The sequence below is a fragment of the Mytilus galloprovincialis genome, chromosome 14, assembly GCF_965363235.1.
Source record: "Mytilus galloprovincialis chromosome 14, xbMytGall1.hap1.1, whole genome shotgun sequence".
Taxonomy (NCBI): domain Eukaryota; kingdom Metazoa; phylum Mollusca; class Bivalvia; order Mytilida; family Mytilidae; genus Mytilus; species Mytilus galloprovincialis.
Window position 1 is genome coordinate 45356250 of NC_134851.1, and position 14090 is coordinate 45370339.

The 14090-nt window shown below is 33.4% G+C and overlaps 1 protein-coding gene across 1 annotated transcript; it reads right to left on the reverse strand.

Annotated features, from left to right (window-relative positions):
* Positions 1-308: 308 nt before the first annotated feature.
* LOC143059449 (fibropellin-3-like) lies at positions 309-13073 on the reverse strand. Its single transcript, XM_076232950.1, has 5 exons — positions 12612-13073; positions 9158-9245; positions 8036-8140; positions 3973-4092; positions 309-532 (listed from the first exon to the last, which is right to left on the reverse strand). Exons 1-5 carry the CDS (start codon positions 12915-12917, stop codon positions 519-521), a joined length of 633 nt encoding a protein of 210 aa, XP_076089065.1. The 5' UTR covers positions 12918-13073; the 3' UTR covers positions 309-518.
* Positions 13074-14090: the final 1017 nt, after the last annotated feature.

A 14090-nucleotide genomic window follows, 5' to 3' on the forward strand; every position in this document is an offset into this window, starting at 1 on the left:
AAAATATAACCAGTTTTGTGTCGAAAGTTTTTTTTTCTGACATTGACCCACTACTATTTGTATACTGCAACTTAAATAAATTCATTGATAGCTACATGAATTTGAATTGTAAATTTAATTTCAGACTTATCATCATGCCTTTATGAAAGTTATCCATGATGAAATTGACATTGACAAAATACATCTGTGAATATTTAGTTGAAGTATAAAAAGAATTACAATATACATACATGTAGCTACCTGTATGACATTTTAATAACAATGTAATAAAGTAAATATAAATGATAAAAATTTCAAAAACACCATCAGTTATTTATTTTAATTTTTTACGTCTGCTTTATCTGGCATGGACCAATTTAAAAATGATGTTCTATCCTCGTAAATTAGGTTGCGCATTCTCAGTGAGTCGTTAGGGACGTCTAAAGTAATAACAATGTCCAAATCAGAAACGTTACAATAATCCAAAACAAATTCAGATTAGTCCTTTGATCTAAAATGTGTGGTGTGTCAATGTCCTATTAACATATCCAATCTGTAAAATATAATGATTGACAAGAATAATGTATACAATTTACTTATATTAAGAAGAAGATGTGGCATAATTGCCGATGAAACAACACTCCAACAGAGGCAAAATGACATACAACTTAACAACTATATGTCACCGTACGGCCTTCAGCAATAAGCAATTCAAACGAGAAACATAACAGCCTTATTTATTTTAAAATTATTAATCGACACTCCATTGTGTATATTGAAGTCTGGAGCTGGCATGTCAGTTAACTGCTAGAAGTCTGTTGTTATTTATGTATTATTGTCATTTTGTTTATTTTCTTTGGTTACATCTTCTGACATCAGACTCGGACTTCTCTTGAACTGAATTTTAATGTGCGTATTGTTATGCGTTTACTTTTCTACATTGGTTAGAGGTATAGGGGGAGGGTTGAGATCTCACAAACATGTTTAATCCCGACGTATTTTTGCGCCTGTCCCAAGTCAGGAGCCTCTGGCCTTTGTTAGTCTTGTATTATTTTAATTTTAGTTTCTTGTGTACAATTTGGAAATTAGTATGGCGTTCATTATCACTGGACTAGTATATATTTGTTTAGGGGCCAGCTGAAGGACGCCTCCGGGTGCGGGAATTTCTCGCTACATTGAAGACCTGTTGGTGACCCTCTGCTGTTGTTTTTTATTTGGTCGGGTTGTTGTCTCTTTGACACATTCCCCATTTCCATTCTTAATTTTACTCAAATATAATATACAGCAACAAACGACAATCACTGAAATTTTTTGAACCACCTTAGTCTCGGGGTAGTGGTATCAAATATCATTTTTTTTTTATGACAACCTACCACAAGGAGAAGCTTCTCAAAATTTGTGATTTTTTTTAAATAAAAGTTTACTAATTTTTTAATTCTTATTTTTCAACACTTTAATAACACCTATATATTAGTTTTTGTAAAAATCCTAAACGAGAAGACATTTGTCAAAATTTGTGATTATTTGAACAAAAACTAAGGATTTTCCCTAAATTATTGAGTCGAATTTCACCAAAATATAATATGCATATCTACATATTATGCACAACAACTGCAAACAAAAATTGTATGGGCTTCATTCTTATACTTTAGGAGTTTTATTTTTAACGGAGAAACAAACGGACGGACGGACATAGTGGAAACTGTAGGGCTCCCTCATCTTCAATAACCCTAAAACCGGATTCTTATTAAACATAATGCAATGTAAATTCGCAAATATAAAATAAGTTAAAATTATGAGTGAATTAGTTGGGACAAAATCTTTAAATTATTATATTATACAAATAAAACGCCTGCCTCAAATGTGTAAGCCTATGACGATTTGATATTCATGGTAATAAATATTATGGGGTAAAACCAGTTTTATCTGCCAACAAACCTCATCTTTAGCCATTCGAGATCATGTATATATTATTAAGGAGATTTGGTATAATTGCCAATGAGACAACTATCCACCAAAGTCACTTTATTATTTTCATACGTACTTGCAGAGATGTTCCGAAAAAGTCCGGGAAAAAAATCTTTCCCTCTAACAAAAGTTGTAAACTTCTGGGCACGTACACTTTTTATCATATGCTTGAGATGGACTAAAAATGTTACGAACAATACCAATCTGGAGAGAAAAAATCAGTCTGGAGAGAACCAACGACATTCGTTAGGAAAACTGACATTTCTAGTCAGATAGGAATTGAGTCGAGCGCACCTGCAAATTGCAAGTGCAGAACTCACAACCTCAGTGTTAACAGACCAGTGATACAATATATTTTTTTCTTCTAAAATTTTTTTTTTTTCACATATTGTGATGAAAATGTTAAAAACGACTCGACTTTTTAGACCACTAAGTGTTATTGATATTTGAGGTTTAAAACGTCAAATTAATTAAAAATGTTCATGACATCAAGGTGGCATCACAACTTATATTTAATATCCGGAATATAACATCCTATTTATTATAAATGCACAATGCTTCAATCCACTTTTTCCATGAAAATGAGGTCAAGGTCAAATGATACCTGCCAGACAGACATATAATCCTTACAATTATTCCATACACCAAATATAGTTGACTTATTGCTAAAAGTTTGAGACCAAAACACAATACTTAATATTGAGCAATGAACCATGAAAATGAAGGCAAGGTAAATTAAATCTACCAGACTAACATATACATAGCAATACATTCACTATAAATCGAATAGCTGACCTATATTGCATACAATATTAGAAAAACAGACAAAAACACAAAAACTTAACTTTAACTGAAAAGTGAAAATGAGGTCAAAGTGAGATGACACCTGCCAGTTGGACATGTACACCTTACAATCATTCCGTACACCAAATATAGTCAACATATTGCTTATAGTATCTGAGATATGGACTTGGCCCTAAAAACTATCCGTGTTCACTAATCCATGAAATGATATCAAGGTCAAGTGAAAATTTCGAGAGTAGCATTTATTTATGTGTAAGACTGTTCATGTTAATTTGAAAAATTATATGTTTTATTATATTTTACGGCTGTATTTTACAGAAAAAACAGAATATTTTTGGTTTGGTTCATTTCTTCAACTTTGCCATATAAGGGGAGATAACTCAGATAAAGTAACTTTTATAATAGAATGTGTTGTTAATTTAAAAGTACTTAAAAAAACCTAAAATTTGTTTAAAAATATGCTATATGCTATTCAAGTTATGTTCATGTTGTATATTATGGGTTGAAATATTTTTTTTTTATTTATTTTTTTTAAATTCCCCAAAAAATATTAAAACAAATGTGTTTACGCCTCAAATCAATGCTATAGATATGAAAACACCACACTGTAAATTTGGAAACTGTCATATAAGTTTTAAATTTGGTGCAGTGTATTTGAATTTCACTTTACATATATTATATATATATATAGTGTATATGGTAAATGAAATGATAATGTAAACATTTTACCGATTTCTTATGGGTCCGAATTTCGCTTTACAAATACACGAAGAAACTGTATGATTCTTAAAAACAAATTGATGGCAAGCTTGTCTTTCCCTTCAAAAGAGAGGTTGGCATCATGAGTTGGGACTTCTGTTTATAAAATTGTCGTTTTTTGTAAATTTTGTTCCAAAAAAGTTTCACCCAATGACGTCATGGAAGCAAATAATTATTTTTTTGGTAAACGGATTAATAGTTCCGTGATCATTCGGTATTACCACCTTTAATATTTGTCATATATAATGAAAACTTCATCTTGAATTCGAAATTAAAGACTTTTATCGTTTCTTTTGTTGACTAGTATATATACCGACGATCCACCTTAATTTTTTTTTAATTTAGACCCCCATTTACCTCAACCAAATTTTGAATATAACAGGCGGATTATACGGACAAACACACAGACGAGAAAACATGATAGCGCCTCTACTATAGTCAAGCGTTTCATAAAATACTTACAGGTGCATAACGATAGATAGTTATGGTTACCCCAGCAAGAATGACAATGACAGTAATATGAGGATCCCTGCACAACACAATGGCCATTATTACACGAGGAAACTCCATAACACGGATCACCTAAAAATAATAAGAACATTACATGGATGTTTCATATTGATACCATAATGTCAGCTGAAAACAATCACGTGTTTTATATTGATACCATAATGTCAGCTGAAAACAATCACATGGTACTTTAAAAAGGTGTTTAATTTTCAATCAACACATCATCCATCTCTTCGTGAATAAATTATAACAGGACAGAAAAAAAATCGTTCTTTTCTTGCAACACCAATGTCTACTACTGAACTGACAATTACAGATGTAACATCAGTGTCTACTACTGAACAGACAATTACAGACGCAACATCAATGTCTACTACTGAACAGACAATTACAGATGCAACACCAATGTCTACTACTAAACTGACAATTACAGATGTAACACCAATGTCTACTACTGAACTAACAATTACAGACGCAACATCAATGTCTACTACTAAACTGACAATTACAGATGTAACATCAGTGTCTACTACTGAACAGACAATTACAGACGCAACATCAATGTCTACTACTGAACAGACAATTACAGATGCAACACCAATGTCTACTACTAAACTGACAATTACAGATGTAACACCAATGTCTACTACTGAACTAACAATTACAGACGCAACATCAATGTCTACTACTAAACTGACAATTACAGATGTAACATCAGTGTCTACTACTGAACAGACAATTACAGATACAACATCAATATCTACTACTGAACTGACAATTACAGACGCAACATCAATGTCTACTACTGAACTGACAATTACAGATGCAACATCAATGTCTACTACTGATCTGACAATTACAGACGCAACATCAATGACTACTACTGAACTAACAATTACAGACGTAACATCAAAGTCTACTACTGAACTGACAATTACAGATGCAACATCAATATCTACTACTGAACTGACAATTACAGACGCAACATCAATGTCTACTACTGAACTGACAATTACAGATGCAACATCAATATCTACTACTGAACTAACAATTACAGACGTAACATCAAAGTCTACTACTGAACTGACAATTACAGATGCAACATCAATAGCTACTACTGAACTGACAATTACAGACGCAACATCAATGTCTACTACTAAACTGACAATTACAGATGCAACATCAGTGTCTACTACTGAACTGACAATAACAGATACAACATCAGTGTCTACTACTGAACTGACGATTACAGATGCAACATCAATATCTACTTCTGAACAGACAATTACAGATGCAACATGGATGTCTACTACTGAACTAATAAGTACAGACGCAACATCAATGACTACTACTGAACTGACAATTACAGATATACAGATACAGTGATTAAAAGAATGGAATGTTTATGTTATTGTAGTTTTATAAAGTTATGAAAAATTTGATAGTGTGTTTCTAAGCGGTGTATCCAGTGTTACAGGGGGAAAGGGCATAACTTCCATAATGGTAAAAATAGAGCAAAGAATAAATGATACGTTGTTTTTTTTTTTTTAACTCTTGATGCATAGGAATTATTTTTTTTATATAAAAAAGGGAGGACCGGGGTTGCACTGAGGAGAATTGACACCACACCTGCATAAGTATTATTACCTTTTTTACCAACGGTGTATGATGTTTTATTATGTTACATTTTTTGCATTGTGGGTATATCTCTATTGTTCATTTGCCTTCAACCTCTCGGAGTATAAATGTGCATTACTTAAATAAATTTAATGTCGAACAAGACATCAGATAACATTAATGTCATGTTTAGCCGTTCTCTTCAAGTTATCTCAGACAAAATGATCAATATAAAGCAGGAAAAGGGGGTTGAAATCTCAAGGGGTCTCAGTGATTACAGTTTAAAAGAACATCTATAGGCAGCCATAAGTCGTGATTAATTATTTGTAAATGCTTTGAAACTAGTTCGCATTAACAAGTCATTCGGCAATCCTCGGTAAAATCCGCTACTCTGAGGGTACGGAATCGGCCGAGTTGAGACGAATGATAACATGTAACAAGTGTCTCATCGTAGAAACTTCATTTCTTGATTCTATAATTGTGCAAGCCATTTTCTCTATTTCTCTACCCAAGGGTGACTGGGGTATAGAAATATGGTCACTTGGTCTTCTCCCGACCGGCAGTAAAGTGCTTGCCGAAGTGGGGCATCCGTTTGGCTGTGCGGGATGTATTAAGTTCGAAGTCACCTCCGGTCAGAATGGGGATGTTAAATCCGATGTCTCGTGCAAAGAGTTTGCCACGCTCTTTGCACGTTAAGAACCCTTGAAACAACTCTTTGAGGGCCCGTATGTGACCTGTTGCAAGGCAACATTTCTGTCTTTATTCAATATACCCTCATTTAACAGTGGCAGTCTAAATTTCCCCGACCATCATCCCAAATTATGACAAGATCTTCCTATTGTATTTATTGTGAACTTGTTCTCGTCCTGAATATGCATGAATAATTTGCCACTGGACGTTAAGCAACCCACAATCAATCAATCGATTCTTTATACAATTTATCCATTAGTCTCTATTCTTTATTTTTTTGCCCTATTTTTTTATAACTGTTATTCACAACACTTTTTGCCCATTATTTTTCCAATTACTCTGTTTTTATGTACTCGTATGGATCACAGCTCAAAACACGACTAACTTCTTGGACAAATCATTATGGAAATCTGATGAATTGAACGCTGTATTAGCAGCCATGAATTTGTCTAGTGAAGAACCTGCTTGAAAGTTTTCGGCAAGTACTGACCAGGTGACCGTACAGTTGACATCGAACAAGGCTAAGGAACCAGAGGCATTCTCTAGTAAATCCAAGCCGACCCAGAAAAAAAAACCATCATCCACCAGGAGAATTAAGGGACGCCAAGCTTTACGTCCAGTTGATGTAAGTCAAAAGCTTTGCTGCAACATCAGCTGAGGTCATTCCACCAACCACCAGGGTAGACCAGAAACAACAGACAAAAGCTATAACATCATTAGAGGGCAGCAGGGAGATAATACCTACAAAATACCAAGGGGAACCTGCGGGGATCGTCATCAAATCAGATATCGTCATCAGTCCGTTTAACCCCAGGAAAGCATGCCATCGCCAATATTATCTCCAACTAACATGCGACAGAGGCAATCGATGCCGGATTGACTATGACGAGGGATTTGACCTAGATGAACCCGATATACTCCGGATACCGCCACACACATCGCCACTAGTAATGCCACCGCCACACACATCGCCACTAGTAATGCCACCGCCACACACATCGCCACTAGTAATGCCATCTCCAGGGGCAGTAGCAATAGCACTAACGATCTTGGAACGACCAGGCACACCATACTATACTCCTAGATGCAAAGTGAAAGCTAAACGGTCATCAGAAATAGAACCAAACAATAGGTAGAAACTAGTCCGCAAGATCCAGACAGGATAGCTGGACGGTAAAATCCACATATCACCATTACTCTGCGCTTTATTCTGCCCCTTATTCTACCCTTTATTCTTTCCATTATTCTGCCCATTACTCTGTCCATTATTCTGCTCTTAATTCTGCCCATTATTCTGCCCTTTATTAAGACCTTTGTTCTCTAATCTGTAAACCCCATCAAGACCTTCATTAACTGCAGTAACTCTTGATGTTTTTTTTTGTGTTTTTTGTCCTTCGTGTTGTTCAGTTATGAGTCAATCCCACTTTAACTGATAAGGTTGTTCAAAATATCTTTCATTTCAAAACTCTAATAGTGAACATAAAAAGTTGAATGTGGTTGCTAAATGAAGGAATATTTCCCTGTTGACCCTAATTACACATTTTTACTCAAACTCTATTTACGTCAATTGCAACCTATGCTGATCTACAATTGTTTCTTTGGTGTATATACAACACTATGTAATGGTTCAACTTCTTCAATCAGATATTTCAAAAGCTTCAAATTTTTTAGATTTTTTGTGTGTTTTTCTTTAAATAGAGCTACTCACGTTCACAATGATCACCAAAGTAACCATCCGGACAAATACATCTGTAGTCGTTGACTTTGTTTCTACACACACCATTAACACAAGGGTTAACGTCGCAAGGTGCATCTAAAATAGAAGAAACATATTCGGCTCTTCTACACATTACATTTAAAGATTGCAGATTAAATTTCTCCTAAAATAAGATAAATGCATCACCAAAACGACGTCATTACACAGGCTCCATTGGCGGATCCAAGGGGCAAGGGGAAGGGGGGGGGGGGTTCCGGGGCTTGGAACCCCCCTTTTTTTGGACAATCTATGCATTTGAATGGGAGCATATAGTTGGAACCCCCCCTTTTTACTCTGGGTTGGGAACCCCTTTTTTGAAATGGCTGGATCCGCCCCTGGGCTCTTGCCTCTGAAACAAAATTACCTATAAAAACTAGCATCCACATAATAGCCCAAAAGCGGTGCTTAAAAGTGGCGTTTAAGCACCAACAATCAAATCTATCATCAGGCATAACTTTCTATACTCAAATTTGGCATAACGTTTTGGAGGTTTTTGTTTGAATACTGTTCAGCTTCATTATTTGACAGCGCTTTCAAAGTATACGAGGGTTTGGATGGGTTTTACAGAATAAAGAATAATGATCAAAAAGTGAAGAATAAGAGGGCAAACAAAAAAAAATAGAGAAACATAGTCCACAAAAAAATGAATAGAGAATAATGGGTTATCAAAATCTAAAGAAGAGAGATGACCGTTTTGTACCCAAATGTTGTTAAAGTCATTATCAAACCTCGGAATCCGTTAAGCAATAATACACGACTGCAATATGATGGGTAAGAAAAATCTTGGTTACGCCGGTTTTTTTTTCGTTTAAAGAACTGTTATACATTTGTCATTTTGGCGCCTTTGAATCTTTACATTGCGGTTGGGATTTTGCTCATTTTTGAAGGCCCTGTGATTGCCTAAATAATCGTTATTTTCTACATCATTTGGTCGCGGGTGCAAAATTGTCTCAATTATACCACCTCCGGCGCAGAGATCATATCCGTTACGTTCAATAATTCGTAACGCTACACTCAAAATGACAGTCTCTTAACTTCCATGTCATTCTCTAATCGAATGAATATGTAACTTACCAAATTTTAGGCAGATAGGATGATTGTCCCTGGCCCGGGTGCATTTTTGTCCAACTTTACATGGGTTTGGAGTGCATATATCTCTATCCTATAAATATACAAAGTATTTCTGCATTATCAATCGGCAATCATCGGGTGAATCCGCTGCTCGGTCGACTTGTGACGAATGCTGCATTAAGATATCTATATCAAATTCCAGGTAAAATCATATTATTTCATTCAAGAGAGGTACATGTAGTTCTAAAGGCACAAATGATGTTCACTTAAACCAAAGTTTTTGAAGGAAATGCATCGAACTAGAAAGTTGGTTGACCGTTATGGAATAACCATTTCACAAATGATATCGGATATGTTCCTTACGTCGTAACTACAATCCCCTTCCCTTTCATGAATGTGACCTACCGAATTAGACTATTTACCGGATTTGTAATCACATAAGCAACACGACGGGTGCCACATGTGGAGCAGGATCTGCTTACCCTTCCGGAGCACCTGAGATCACCCCTAGTTTTTGGAGGGGTTCGTGTTGTTTATTCTTTAGTTTTCTATGTTGTGTCATGTGTACTATTGTTTTTCTGTTTGTCTTTTTCATTTTTAGCCATGGAGTTGTCAGTTTGTTTTAGATTTATGAGTTTGACTGTCCCTTTGGTATCTTCCGTCCCTCTTTTGTCTACTTCATTGTAATCAGTACTAATCAGCACTGTAGTGTTGATATGAGTATTTTTTTTCTTTTTCGAAACACTAAGGTTCCAATTATTTTGTACCTCGTTAATCTTATGAAGACGAAAGGTGTGTATAGCGTACAAAATAAAGCTTTTAGTGAGTATTTGTTCCGGAGATGAAACAGTATGTTTTTGGAGCAGTTAAAACGTTACACACTCGCACGGAAAAGAGATGAAAAGGGCCATTGTTTTTATTTGGGTATTTGGAATGGTAACGAAAAGTATAATCTTTCAGAATGATTTAGTCTAATATATTTATTTTATTGGTGAAGGAAACAGGTTTACCAATCTCTTTATTTTTATATTAATTAAAACATAAATCGATCCATCAAAATATATTATCGGTAATGCCACGGTAACCGCCCCATAAATATTTCAAAATTGTCATAGACCTTAATACAATTTAAAATTTGATATCCTGCATAGAAAGGCAGTACCCAACACTACAGGGAGATAACTCTGTAAAATCAGCTAAACGTTTTAATCACGTTGCGTTGTTAAGTGAATATGAAGCTTATCAATGATTAAAATTAGTGTTTGTCAAACTGATATATAACCAGTGTAATTTTTCTGATAAAATGGTTGGTTCAAATTCTTTGAAATTTTTATATTTTTGTCAAAGGGTCAAAGAAAATACTTTGTCAAAATTGTATGTCAATTAAACGAGCCAAATTAATTTTAGGGAAGGTGTTGGGTACCACTTTAAATACCGGATAAGATATACACTATATGTTATATATAAAAGGGATGTGGATGGGGTTTACATAATGTGCAGAAAAAAAAACACCTAAAAGAAGTATAATCTAAAGAAAAATAGGCCTAAAATATAAAAAATTCGTAAGGGTTCCACGGAACCCAGTGTCTCGCCTACTTTTGCTGTTAATCGCAGACTCAACAAAAATGAGGAAAAACATCAATAAAAATTTCCCTCTCGATACTGTCTTTTGATTGAAAGAAACTTCCAAGTTTGGTAAAAAAATCCAGGATAGTTTATGAATCTAATAAATGTTTTATAAACTTTAACTGCAGACTGTATGTAATGTTAACTGGAAGAAAAACTAAGTCCATTTATAAGTAAAATACGGAAAAAGTGATTTTTTTTTTACAAAATTTACTTCTGAATAATATCTTATGATCAGAAACAAGCTTTTGTCTAAGTTTGTTAGAAATCCAGGATAGTTTAGGAACATTATAAAAATTTTAAAAACTTTAACCACAGAGTGAATGTTTTGTTTCTGGCAAAAAAACTAAGTCAATTTATAAGTAAAATACGGACAAGTGGAAATTTATTTTTACAAAATTTTCTTCTTGATACTATCTTATGATCATAAACAAGCTTCTGTCCAAGTTTGGTACAAATCAAGGATAGTTTATGAAAGTTATTAAAATTTTAAAAACTTTAACCACAGAGTGAATGTAATGTTTCCTCGCAGAAAAACTAAGTCCATTTATAAGTAAAATACGGAAAAAATGGAATTTTATTTTTACAAAATTTATTTCTGGATACTTTCTTATGATCATAAACAAGCTTCTGTCCAAGTTTAATAGAAATTCAGTATAATTTAAGAAAGTTATTAAAATTTTAAAAACTTTAACCACAGAGTGAATATTTGTGAACGCCGCCGCCGACGACGACGACGTAATGTAGGATCGCTTAGTCTCGCTTTTTCGACTAAAGTCGAAGGCTCGACAAAAATGGAGAATAACAGGCATAACTTTTAATGAAAAGTGAAAAATAGAAGAATAAAGAATTGGTGGACAACACCCTCCCTTTTTCCCTTCTTTCATTTTATTTACATTTTGTCTAACCTGGAATTCTGATTAAATATTTTCGATTTCGCAAGCTTCAATTCCAATTTATTTGAACCGAAATTACACATACGGTGTTTAAAATATTGTTTCAGGATCCCAGATCAGGTATGGGTAATGCAATTACATATTTTCAAGTAATTTCATGTAATGTGTAATGTGTAACGCAACAATTTTTGCCTTACACGTATTTGTAATGTAATGCAACCCAAAATAACGGGTTTTTTTTCATGTAGGAAAGTTGTTGCATTTGGCAATCTTTCCATATTTCCTTATTTTCAAATGTAAGGCAGAATTAAAAATAAAAAAATAAGCATGATTTTATCATAGATACCGAAATAAAAAATGTGTACGCTCAACGTGCATTTCGCCTAAAAAAGACTCACCAAGTACGCGAAAATCGCCGAATATATGTAAAAGATTATAAATATCTTGTGAACAGCTGAAAGGTTTTGAATAACGAACAGAGATTTTTTTCTTTCAACCAATAAACTGGATTTTGTTTCATCAAAATCAGCTACATGTATAAGGCGTCAGAGTTAACAAAAGTCATTTGTGGGAGATTCCTATTTCTGATTTAATAATAATAAAAAAAAAAAATAGCCAACAATTTGGCTAAATAGAATAGTGCGTAAAACTTGTTAACTTTACAAAAATAAAAAATGATGATTAAAAAGGATAAGATATTAAAACAAAAACAAAACAACAATATAAGAAACAATCACAGAATATTATTCATTATTAAAAAAAAACAACTATTAAGCCTACAGTACTAGTGCTAGCGAACGTTCCACGACCGATTTAAGAATATCACCACATCAAGAATTTAATTTGATTAGTAAACTGCCTTCATATCCTATAAAAAAAAGAGAAGCAAAGAATATTTAAATAAAAAAAGAATCATAAATGAAAAAAAAACTTACCATCTTCCAACCACCTATCTCTGTATAAGAAGAACCGTTCCTATCGATAATATTGTCACCCGGATAGGAAACGGCAAGCAATTCGCATTCTAATTTTTGTCTGTTGAAATTCACTGCGTTGCATTTCTTGTACAGCATACAGTCACTAACACACATCAATGGACCAACATTGTTAAAGGCCAAGATAACATGCGAGTCACTATATTTGTTTTTAGTGAACGAACTGCCAGTTATGCTTTGTAGAACTCCCTCATTAGTGTTAATAATCAAGAGCGAGATGAAAATTTCAGATATTTTTAACAACATTGTGTCCCTCAATTCAATGTAATTATCTAGACCTATTTCTTCACGCGGAAATTTAATTAAGAATTCATGTGTTTTGTTGATTAGACGAAGTCTATGTTTTGTTATAAAGCCTGTTCAATTAGACATTAATATGTAATACAAAATGAAGTTTTCCGTGACTTGCACAACTGGTTTAAACCAATAGCAATAGAAACTACTGATCATTGTTGTTTATAGACCAACCGTTTCAATATTTCCAAGAATTTTATTTGTCAATCTTATGTATGTTTAAGTGATAAATTTGTCCTGGTAAAATATGTCTGGGCGGACAAATATTACTGTATAAAAAGTCCATGGTTACAGAATTTACTAGTATATTTAGTCCGATGTTAGTAATATATGTCCCCAGACTAATTTTCCTAGGTAATCATGTCCTATAAAATCCTATAATAAATTCAATTACATTTAAATCATGGAAATTTAAATGTTAAGTTTTAGTAATGTTTAAGAGTTGCATAGTTATATTATTGATAAAATTCATGTCTCCAGACTAATTTTCCTATGGAATCATGTCCATGTCATTGATAGTCTTAGGTTAAAATGTCCAAGTCCTTAATTATTAATGTAATATGTTTTAATATTGTTAAAGACAAAACGAAAGAGTTATCAATCTGTTTAAGAAAATTTGTATCCAGACTAATTTTCCTAGGAAATCATGTCCATGTCATTAATAATTCTAGGTTAAAATGTCCAAGCCCTTAGTTTTAAAAGGTAACTATAAATGTAATATGTTTTAATATTGTTAAAGAGTTGTGTATCAATTTTTTAAATAAATTTTATGTCCCCAGACTAATTTTCTTAGGAAATCATGTCCATGTCATTAGTATTCCTATGTAAAAATGTTATTATAAAACGAAAATGTTATGAGCAATGGCATCTCAATGTTCATGTTTTAATAAGGTTGTAAAAGAAATGTCCTTCATTTTAATTGGAAAAAAGTAAGGAAATTTTCCAATCTTATCTAACATTTTTTCTTCTTCTATTTTGAATATATTTTATGATGCAATAAAACTAATAGAAAAAACAAATCTTGGGACAGTTTTTCCTAGGAAAACAAGTACCAGACATATATTACTAGCTATGGACTTATTTTCCTAGGAACATTTGTCCTAGGACTTATATTCCTAGTAAAAT